We start from the raw sequence: 12,302 nt of genomic DNA on the forward strand, positions 1-12,302 counted from the left end.
AAGGCCCGTTTTTTCGGGTGATTGATTGGAGTAAAAATTACTTTCTGTTTTTTCTCGACACCGAAGTTTCCGTCTCATCGATTCACTTTATATCGTGGGGTGGAATCGGATGGATTGATTTTAGTCGGCGGTCGCGATAAGATAAATCTCAGTCGGTATTAACATACGCTGAAAGACATACATCGGGGCCGCGGGAGTCATTAATTTAGAGTATCGTGGCAGGTAATCTCTGCGCAGTTCGGTGGCTCGCCGTTTCTCGGTAGCTGTCGGAAATAGATCAGGCCACCCGTCAAGTGTTTTTGACTTGGGTGAATACTAAACCCTGAATGCACCAAAACGTGATTGCATTTGCAATCATTTGCACTGATGTCGAGGACTCTGTTAAACGGAATTGGATTTTATTTCGTTGGCAATAGGATATGTTTTTGTAAGATTGAAAAGTACAATCACTTGTTGAGCAATCCCTTACGGTTTTAAGAGTTGCACAATTTTAGACAATGTTCGCATAGTCATATTCCCAAAAACGGTAGCGGGATGCATAATGCATGCGGACTGCTATTGTCTCAGGCAGGATGGCTGTCTGTCTAAATTACCCGTCGATTAGTTTCTGGGTAAAATGATTTTGTATTCCTCAGCTGCTAACTTGCGAAAACATGCCTATAAAAAATAGGATGTAATCAATTAATGCAATATCTTGCTTACGATTGCAATTGCTAAAGGGAATTATTCATGAGTTTTATGTACGTCTTTATCTTTTATATCATATTTATAAAATAAAAACGAAAATACTCAGTGCGTGTTTAGACAGGATATCACTAGCATTGCTGGTAATGGTCAAAAACAAAAATAATATCGAAATACGTTTTTTATATAATTTATATTTTAATTAGTGCTAGGACTCAAAGTGGTCACTTCATTCGATGGTAAGCATTTTCGCGTTGGTACGGGCGGTACCACTTATTAATAATCCTACCGTTAAACAGCAATAGGTAAGTCGTATTGTTTTATTCTGTTTAAAACGGTGAGCTGGTGTTATTACAGGTACAAGACACGTAAAATATTCTTGAATATAGTTATCACATCGAAGGTTGAAGGAAATATGAATATTTCACACAGAGTGGCAGTGACCACATATAATCGGATAGCAAATTTGACGATCTCATACTTGAATAATAAAATGTAATAAATAATGGTTTACTTAGATGTTTGTTTTTGTTCTGTAAAATGAAAAACAAATGAAGTGATTCGTGATTCAAAATGACATCATAAGATTTAGGATACGGTAGAGATAGACCTCCAGCGTCACGCTGGCAGCTGTCGTGACGTTTCCATCGTGTTGTCGGCTGTATTTATAAAGAGATCTTGTGAGATCTTTTGTTTTGTAAAAATAATAAGATTATTTTTTGACATTAAATCTTCGTGTCTACGTGATATGTATGTCGTATAATGTGAATTTAACATTTTGCTCCTAAAAGCAATTCGGGCAATCTTTAATTTTACGAATCATTAGTTAGCTCGTCCGCAGGAGCCCTCGCCACCCCGGGATGACGACGACGTCAAACCGAGGGGTTTCCCTAATAAATATCTCTGAAATGATAAAAAGTCGACACGGACAGCGAAAGATGTCGTCAACGAACATTCGTTAAAATTCTGCGGCGCCTAACCGCGCCACCGGCGATGGAAATGTCCAAAAATTCATAATTTTTTGTCGGCCGCAATTCGTCGTCGCGAAAATGGCCGAATAAATGTCACTTTTTGTTCGGTAACAATTGCCGGCTTCGGTACAGGACGGAAAAAATTGTAACATACGAGAGCGCTCCCGATATATTCGACGGGAAACTTTTGTTACTTTACCTTTTACATTCCGATATTTTTTTCCCGTTTTCGCTTTCGGCAAATTGGTTCCGTACACTAAAAGGTAATCTCTGCATTTATAACCCGCTGCGCCAGTGTTCATTCGTTCAGCACTCAAGAACGTGGGATCGATTATTTGCAAAATAATGCTCAATGGATTTGGTACATCATAGCACAGTACCGCGGAACTAGTTCGATCATTCTAGACTCTTATAAAATACAGATAGTTATACGATTTTTTTGTTTGATAATATTGTCATTGTTGTTATGAATGAAACCGCTTAAATGGAAAAACGCTACGATTCCGTGGGTATATTTGCTATGTCGTTGATATTGATTACAAATAATGTTTGGAGCACAAAAAAAGTCACTAGCTTGCATTAATCTTTGTCCAAAAATCTTCTTCTCAAAAGGGACTCCTACCCTTACGTAACTGTGGGAAATTTACATGATTCTTACTTTAGTAAAAATGTCATTTGATTATTAAATATTCAATTTTAAAATTAATGCTGCTTGTTAACTTGCCACCATTTCACGTGGACGTGATTTGACCATTAACTTTTCTAATTTTATCTTCATTCTCAGTTGTATAAATTAAAAAAAAAAATCTTTTAAGTTGTTTTATAAGTAAATTATGACTTGATCTTTACGTTTCCGATTGTATCACTTCAACTATATTAGGATTTGTTCCTAAATCAGTTTTATCACGTCCTAAATAAACTCAGAATTTACCTCTAGATTGCCACTGCATCTGTCTGCATTGTCTCAAGTGATTTGTGACGACGTCCGTATCAACGAAAGAGATGATTATATAGGATTACCGTTTATCCGAGCGGGACAGAGTGGGGTTTAACAATTAATTATAATGGGGAATCGCCTATAGCTTGTTAGCGGCTTTTTTCAATTTTCATTCTCACGGTTCGAAATACTTCGAATAACTTTTCACGCCGGTTTCGAGTTGGACAACTAAGTTATTTCTCTGAATATTTTTTTTGTGATAAATTACAATTTTAATTAATGTGAATTCCTAAAATGTTGATTTATGGTGTAATTTCGTTAAGTTTAAGATCACGATTAACCATATACGACAGAACGGGCTTACTTATTTAATTATGAATTTCGCTAAGGCCGTGTTCTAGCAAATACATAATATAAATGCAAGTATCCCACATATATAATGCATGCCGAGCCTGAGCTTGGCTAGTTCTCATAAACAAGTTAATACATAAACTATAAGTAAATTAAGTGTAACTACATAACACTTAAGCTGAGGTGGCTCAGTGGTGGGAACTACACTACACTACTCTTGTTTCCAAGACAGATAAGCACTAGTGAATTTTCGTGTCTTTAATTTTTTTTTTATTAGTCACGTGCTCGGCAGTGTAATGAAATATCGTAAGGAATTTTACCACGTCTATCCACCAATCCTCATTGGAGAAGCGTGGCGGAATAAAAAATGTATTTCTTTAATATCAAGAGCGTTTGTCACGTGACACAAAACGCTATTGATTGGTCGGGTTTACGATGACGTCACTTGCTTGTTAACCTCGTTTGCCTACTTGTATATGGATTATATGTGTCACAGATTACAATACAGGCAAGTGATTTCACCGACCCCATTGCAGCGCCATATTGTCAAAGTATGGAACTTTTAATTTGATATTTTTCAGCAAATATGTACTAGAATTAAATAAAAAACTTTTACTGGGTTCCTTAACCTTAAATAATTAAAATGGATTTTAAAAATCAGTCAATTAGTCTATTCAAAGGCGCACGATGTTGCGGGCACATCTAGTTAATATATATATCTAATATATTTCGCATTTATAATATTAGTATCGACTTATATGGATGGATTTGTTAGAAATTTTTTAAATCGTAAATGTCACAAGCAATATCTTATCGTTGGATCGACTGGAAAAATGTTTATAGAAAGTAATCTATTGGCTATGCGGCGCGTGTTGCTGAGTTATCGGCGCGAAGTTTCCTTACAAGTTGAGACAAGTACACATCGGCGATCGTCACGTGACACGTGTCAAGTGTGATTTACGAGATTTTTATTTATTAACTCTTTTTTATACGAGGTTACTTCGAGCACGAGCAGTGTTCGGAAAAACTTTACTGTGATATCCGTTTTCTAGGACATTCGAGCAGTTGTACAGAATATCATTGTATGTTTCAATGGGAGGACGAGCAAAAATAAACAAATCTTAGATTTACATATTTGATGGCAATTTTCTAAGAGCTATGTTATGCACTGCAAACATCTCTTGGTCTTATAATATAATACTAATTCACTCAACTACTAATATCCACTTTAGTTTTACTTCCGACCCAGCGATAACGATTTTGGTTAAATTTGTTTAAATGTTGAAATTTAAAGAAAGTGTTTCATACATTTTTATAAATACCTACTGTAACTTATATAGGATCTCGACTGTGATTTCGTGTCAATTTAAAGTCAAAATCTTAAAATATTTATTTAAATTTACTGCAATTGTTATCACAATCGACTACAAGGTAACTCGACAGGGCTGAAACTATCGCTATCTCAGTCATGTTTGGTATTAAAGAAAAGGATAAATATTTGTTTACAATAAGTAAGACAATATACGACATATACATTACAGCATTTAATTACATTGTCATTCCTTTGCGTTTCGATAAAATACTTAATTATAACATCTGTTTATTGAGACAAGAATACGTGCTAATTAAAAAGGCCTGGTATTAAGTTGACTCTTCGAAACATTCGCACACAAACAGTAAATACTAAACGTACGTAGCTGATTAGACTATATACTTAATTGTATTCGCGTGTGAATATGTGTATTCGTGCTAGCTTAAGTTACCGCACGCGCTTCACGCTTTTGTTCTTAAAAACTATATCTGCGCAATCACTCGTGACTAATATCTGCCCGGTCGAGTTAGTTCACGCGTTTTGTAATTTCACAACGAATTCACAAGTGTATTCAATATCGTCTCAATGATAACGTTACACGGGTTTAATTGTGGAACCTGCAGGATATAGATGATAATCAACGTTACTCCTCATTACCCACCCAATTCTCGTGGAGCATGAATGGGCATAAACCAGAGCGCAATCTGCGCAGTTTATCACACCAACACGCAGATACGGCGACGGTACGTACTTTCGGTTATCATTCATCTGCTTCGCGTAGCACCTTATAAAACGTATCAAAGAAAAACTAGTTTAGCATACAAATACGCTAAGTGGGCGAATGGCGAGCTCCATCTGATACAGTACGCAATTACGCCAGTACGTGACACCTCGTCGGATTTTTATCAGATGCTATCTCCTACACTAAGCCTTAGACTTGGGAGCGTCTTCAATTATACTATGAAGCTTGTTATACAAGTTAGAAAAAAGTTTTTATGGCCGGCGAGTGTCACGGCTGCGATTAAAGATTGTGTTTTGTTTTTGATTATGTGCCTCGAGGTCTTCGTTCCTTCGTTTTTATTATAACAATGACGTGTACTGAGGTCTGTATTTGTTTGTCCAAGGCCTTCCAACTTTCTATGTTGCATCAGGATGCTTGCAACAGTGAGCTTTAGAGATGAGGACACAGAAAACAAATGATAGTGTTTTTTTTTTTAATTTTTACTCTAATAACGTTACGACAAAGGAATATGAGCATAAAGCCACTGTTGTGTATAAAATGTATATCGTTTGTAACAAGTCTTCACCTAAACAGAACGTTTTAACAGGTCCTGTCGGTTAAGGCACAAACTAAATGAAAGTAAAAAGTTTTGAATGTGAAATTATCCTTGGTGAATTAGGTTACGTGAAATTTACATCTACTAAAAGAAAATAGATCTACCCAATTTCAACCAGTAGACTTCGTAATATAGGATTAATATTTTTTTTATAACCGCATACGTCATCATCTGCTCATTGTAAACGCTGGAATCAGTAATCCCATTGGCGACAAGGAGTAAGACTTATGCTATGAAATCTTTTAAAGCAGTTGGATATCAAAGTACACTAAATATTTGAGATAAAAGTAGGCGAATTATGATGAGGTAGTTTTTAAGAGTAGTCGTTCTCCGACTGCTGTTAATCTATTTAGGAGGATCTTTAGGTAAATCTTTATATTACAATAGTGAACTATGAACTTTGCACGCTAAATGGCGTAACAAGATTATTTTCGTCATAAAGAATATATATTATATTTATAGTATTTAATGTTTAATTTTTAAATTAACACTAAATATTCGTAATTTTTTTGTTGTGATGATAAATATACTGACGGATACTTTTATCATTTGGTTTTCTCTTTTAGGGATAGATTTTTCTAAAATCCTTTCTAAGGAGGTGTTTATGTAACAAGAGGAAACACACTTTCTAAATTTAATACTCTGAGTATAAGTATCTTCGGCTCGGTGATGACACTTCAGTCAAAATTTTCTTTCTTAGTTTTTTTTTAATTGGCCTTAGATATCGTCGTTAGTTCCTACATTATATTGATAAAATAATGTGATGTTTGTTTTTTTAAATTAATTTTCTTTTATGTATTTCTTATACTAAGGGTTCAAAAGAAACAATATTCTTGATTTTGTCAATAGATTTATCTATATATTTTAATGAATAGTTTTCAATACAGGTGTCATATTTGTTACAGTCTCATTCAATTTCACCAAGCAATGTCTTTTTAATCTGTAGAAAAATGGCAAATCAAATACGTTAATGCGTCTTTTACTCAAATCGTTGGCTTGTTAATGGTGAAAAAAGAAAAAAGAAATTACATTTTTCACATATGTACCGTCTATTTCCAGTTAAACTTTAATGCGCTTATATTTAATGAATTCCATGGAAAATTATATTCATTTATAATTATATATTTTGTATTTTAACTAAATATTTATCAACTATATATTACAAAATTTAACTTACAGTTAGATTTTTATCAATCGTTTATTTTTTTCAGTTGCGTTTAGTTTTTACTTCTTGAAATAATATACAAATGGTAAGAAAATATAAAATTATTCTTGCATACATTTATACATTTAAAAAAAAATACAATTAGGGGCAATAAATACTCTATAGAATAGTTAATTTATTTTTTTATAATTTGTTCTTTTTTTTAATTTTGTAAATAAAAACTAAACGCACTCTTTTCACAGCACAATTGACAAAACATATTTTCAAAATATGTCGATTAGTAAACACGTAAATATACCTTACAAATTGTATTTACAAAATAAAGCAATATTATTTAATTAGGTATTTTATTCTATTAGAGTGGGAAAATGAAACATATTGAAAAATTTCGATGAAAGGGGCTCTCTAATGTCGATAAAATGAGGTTAGATCGTGTAGGAGAATGAAATAATAATGAAAAAGTCACAAAAACCTTAACTTATTCAATTTTTGTCTTCAAATATTCTTAATAAAAGGAGAAGTATAATATTCTACATTCCTTAGTGAATATCGTAAGCCCTTTTCATCGACAATTGTATTCCTATTGCTATTGCAGTGGAGAATCTAATGTGAAAACTATTGTGTTTCAAACTACGTGTTCGATGTGACGTCACTGTTGATTCGATTGCAACATTATCTGTTTTAATGTCACTTTGACAGTTCGGATATAAAACCTCTTTTAAATTTACGCACTGACGACAAATCAGTATTAGCATTGACTTAACTGACTTTGCAGTAGAATGAAAATGTTGCAATATACGAAATAGAGGGAAACTTTTATTATGACCATAGTTAGCTCGAAAATAATTATAATATAATATTTACCTATTTTTAGTTAACATTGACAAGTCACAGACGAACAAATGAAACAGTTTGTATCAAAAATATATCTTTACATAAAACAAAATGTAATTTAAAACTTGACAGATTATATTACTCTATGGTAAAAATAAAAGCATTCTGCAAACGAGTAATTCCCGTGGGATCGTCCATCGAACATTAATGACGACTAAACAACCATCTAGTGTAAGCTTAACTATTTACAAACATTACGATCGACCCGAATAGAACTCGACAGAAAAACAAAATAGGAACGATACAAAACGACGCCCCGGCGCGGGAGCTGATATAAATACACTCTATGTACACTCGAGTCAGTCCTGTGTCTCGACGTCGAGACCGTTGACCATGCGTTCGATGCTTTTGAGATCGGACGCAGGGGGGGTCGCGGCGCTCGTCGTAGACGTGGGAGCGTCGGGAGGAGGGTCAGCCGAGGCCGCTCGTGCCGGAGGGGAGCCTGCCCTCGGCCGCGCCGGAGATGAACTGAGGCTTCTCGCTCTCGGAGCTACTTGTTCGAAAGCAGATCCTAAGCCCGGCAGCGCGTAAGGTGCGAACCTATGCGTTTTGCTGAGTGACGGCGCCGGTGCAGGGGCCGGCGGCGCTGGCGGAGGTGGGAGAGAATATTGCTGGAGTAGGGGATGAAGATTGAAAAGGAGGCCTGGTGGCATTTGATGTGGAGGAAAGAATGGTGGTGGGTACAGTGAAGGAGGGTAAAGGTATGGTAAGAGAGGTGGCTGAACCGGAGGACCGAGTGAGACGTCTGGTGCCGGGGAGGGTCGCGAGGGACCCGCAGGAGGGGATTGTGCGCGTGCGCCGCCCGAACATGAAGAATCTGAACCAGCTTCATCAGCGCCGGAATCCGCTCCACCTCCGCTTGAACTAAACCATGCTGTAAAAGAGTTTGAGTCTTAGATACAAGTGATGATAAGAAATATACATTGAATGAAAATAATAAACATCCATTCTTCAAATTTAAAAGTTTAAGTTTATTCAAAGAAGACATCCATTGGTTTAGAACTAAGATAATAATACTATTTAAAAATAAAGGTATAAACTTACAGCTGGTAGTGTGCTGCGGCGGCGGCGGCGGCGGACTGGAAGGCCCTCCGACGTCGAGTGGTCTTTCGTCGTCATCTTCCCGTGTGTCTGACCGCGCCGTCAGCAGCGCCTGCCTGCGGTACACGGACAGACTGCTCGTGTTATCATTGTGAATTGTTTTTCAAATATTTTATTTTACAAGAATTACAATATATAATAAAATACTATCTCTTTCCAACAGTCTTAGTGTAACACTTCATAAAAAGTGTTGAAGGTAAAAAAGGTTCGACTTATAAATTGTAGTTGTTACTTATTATATTCTATCTTTAAACGATAATAATGTTATGTGTATTCGGCTAATGGTGAGTGAGTCAGTGTATTAACAGGTCTAATGGATATTACAACTTAAGCACAAATTTTATGGCTTATATTTTTTCCAACTTAATAGCCATTAAATAAATAAAAAAAGAAAAAATGACTTATTACATTTAATATTTTCACATATAATTTTTTTTTTTAATTTCCTCTTTGCTATTTTTCTAGCATAATAAAAAAATTAATCTATTTTAAATGGCAACTTTCAACGGGTGTCAAACGGTTGACATTTCGGCTAATGGCCCGCGACCCTCGACCGCCAAAGGTTAATCATCTCCTAATGATAGTGGCGAACGTCGCCCTTTTGCCGTCGAACGTGTCACGAATGTGCGTTAGTTTTTTAACAGTCTATAGCTTTATGTGGTTTCAATATAACATTTAGAATACATTTATATTATCTAAAATATACGAGGAAACTTATATGACCAAATTGATCCAAACTATCTGTATAACAACTATGGAAGTCAATAATAGCTTCTAATAATATTTATTTCTAGGCAGATATGTCATCAGAGATCGTTGCAGTTTGCCTTACTTCTAGGATAGTAATAAACTCTTCGTACTAAAGTTCTCAAGTAGGTGTAAAAAATATAACTACACCTATAAGATTTATGTACTTATTATTTTTTCATATAGGTAACCCTAATCTAACTGTGTCAACAGAAAAAAAAAACATAAATACGGTTACTTTTTCTAAATTTAAATCATGAACGTAATTTAAGTGATAGTCAGTTTTTAATTGTTCTATATTCAACTGTCATTGTCTCGTTCCGTTTATAGAACAAAAGCAAGGTTTTTTAAAATGTCCGCTAACCCTGCCGGCCAATTATTCGCCTTCTGCCGCAAAACAAACAAGTTTTTATCCGCATTGTCCCACTGATCCCTAAATACGTCGGTCGTCTTCATCCCGCAGACCGGGACCCCTGATTACCGGGGTTCCGTTCTAAATTTATTTTATTAACTCGTCTCATCGCCGACTGATAGAATTTAATTTGTGCCACCCCTTGTATCATAGGGCTGTCAAATATTAACTGAATTAATTCTTGTATTAAGTTTGATTTATAGGGATTACGGAGAGTTTATGTGGTATATAATTTATTATAACAAACAATTCAAATTAAATTTTTTTATATTAAAATTTTCGTATATGTAAAAACAAGTATCAAAAATTAATTAAATACATTCCTGATGGTTTAATACCTAAAGACTTGCAAGTATGTTATGTATCATTAAAATATATAATACTTATTATATATTCTCGAAATACATTCTTATAATCGATTATATATTATTAAAATGATTTTCTAATACCATTATAATAGTTAAAGATAATTGTTTATTAGACATAAACTTGTATATTAATCACTATAATAATTGTATATATGGTGTGGCATGCCATTAAAGTAAAATTAAACAAATACATAAAAATAAACTATTGTTTACTGATTGTTAAACGAGATGCTGATTTGATTTGTGAAACGTATACGGCTCTATTTGTCTATAATTTGATAAATTAAATTAACTAATATACAGTAAATGAAATAAAAAAATAATATAATTAATTTTGTACAACCCTAAGTTAAACTGCGCATTAGGGTGTTCGTGTTACAATGTAAACGCGGCAGGGGTGGCTCGCCTTGTAATTTTACCAAAAAAAAATTTATCCCACAAAAAAGCGGCACAGTTCAAAACCCTGAAGCTTTTATTGAAAACTCTCGGAAGAGTTTGTTAAAGTGCTCAAATGACTACTGGCAGAATTGTTTTAGCCGGAGGTGTGATTTTCAACTTGAAACGTCGAGCGTAATGTTTGAGGATTGAAGTTTCTTTTTTATTTTCCAATACTGACTTAGGTCTCACTTGCACGTAAGCTATGGAATAGAGAATAGACACATGGATCTCAACTAAAGCGTGTTCAAGCTGTACTGAGTCTAAGCTCAGCATATTTTAATAATTCGCCTCTTGCTTGGGCGCCAGCTAATTTTTATTTCCATATATACAGTTTAAATTCGTTCCTTGTTTATTTTCAGACGTTTTATTTATATTTTAAAGAGTGAGTTCACATTGCGTCTTTGTAACTCTTGCCTATAACTTAGTAAAAAATATTATTTTTTACACGGCTTGTTTCTACTATTGCGACATTTGATAAGTAGATATTAATAACAACTAAGTCGAATTAAAAAAACTTGTTAATCATCGGTTAAATATTTTTTTAAGCAGCTGAAGCGCATCTATTTATAGATTAAAATATTATTAAATTGCGGTTTAAACTAAAATTTACCGAACTAAATGATATCGATGTAATCTAATCAGGCAAGATGCACGCGGTCACGTGACGCAGTGTCACCAGTCGACTGTGCACACTACAAAGTATGCGACACAATTACAAAGTAATTAACTTGTTCGTTGCGAAGCTGACCTTGATAGCAGAATTATATAAAATTCCGCAACACAAAGCGAAACGAGAAACGATGAGGTATGCGCGCCATGTGTCCCCCGCGGCTTTACAAAACGTTTGTCAAAACGCTCACGTTTCCCGCGCTTCCGGTCAGCGGCCATTTTGAAAAGATGAGCTTCCGGCGTCCGGCGGCGTACGTCCTGTAATTCGGATGCTGCGGTGCAAAATGTTGTGTAAGCGAATTAAAGATGCTTTCCTGACCCTCTTTAAACAGTCATGTTACTTCCTATGCGAACAAAACGTCCTCGTGATATGTTTTCAACGGGTTTTTGGATTTTAATGAAATTGCATAATTTAGACAAATAATTTAAATTGTTTAAATATGACTCAAATATAAATATGCATATTTTAATATTTCTCATAAAATCAATGCGATTATAAGAAAAACGTCTGCATCCAAAACTTTACAAAAATATCTTTTAACATCTAAGAACGTACAGTTAAAGCGCGTAGATAACATCTACTTGATATTCTTAAACAGCAATAAATAGAATTACTCTAGCGTTCATATCTGCGCTAGTATCAAAATGCAGATCTCGATAAAGACGAACACTTACACATAATTCCTGCACTGTCTGTCCGTGTCTACTAATTGAGTTCTCTTTGAATTTCAAATAAGTAAGCGGAACCACAAGATATCCCTGCCGCGGTGAGTTCTATCAAATTATGCGGTGAAAAAAACTAAAGCTGATTTTATCGCGGAAATCCAATTTTCTCCCTTGCACGCTAAAGACGATGGAAAAAGCGCCAAGTCGTATGACTCCACCATTTTGAGCCGTTACCCGCCATGTTTAAACT

At 34.9% G+C, this 12,302-nt stretch overlaps 1 protein-coding gene across 8 annotated transcripts in view; it reads right to left on the reverse strand.

The window, feature by feature from the left end:
- Positions 1-6,910: 6,910 nt before the first annotated feature.
- The window catches only part of LOC125071998 (T-box transcription factor TBX3-like), a 109,898-nt gene continuing 104,506 nt past the window's right edge, over positions 6,911-12,302 (reverse strand). For 3 of the 8 annotated variants that reach the window (XM_047682458.1, XM_047682454.1, XM_047682453.1), the window contains 2 exons: positions 8,696-8,826; positions 6,912-8,525 (listed from right to left, as the gene is read on the reverse strand). In XM_047682458.1, the coding sequence (XP_047538414.1) occupies positions 7,951-8,525; positions 8,696-8,826 (706 nt within the window). In that variant the 3' untranslated portion in view covers positions 6,912-7,950. Of the gene's footprint in view, positions 8,526-8,695; positions 8,827-12,302 lie in introns of all 8 variants that reach the window. The other 5 variants (XM_047682457.1, XM_047682456.1, XM_047682459.1 and 2 more) reach the window with 4 other exon arrangements.

This window comes from Vanessa atalanta, chromosome 20 (assembly GCF_905147765.1).
Source record: "Vanessa atalanta chromosome 20, ilVanAtal1.2, whole genome shotgun sequence".
Classification (NCBI taxonomy): Eukaryota; Metazoa; Arthropoda; class Insecta; order Lepidoptera; family Nymphalidae; genus Vanessa; species Vanessa atalanta.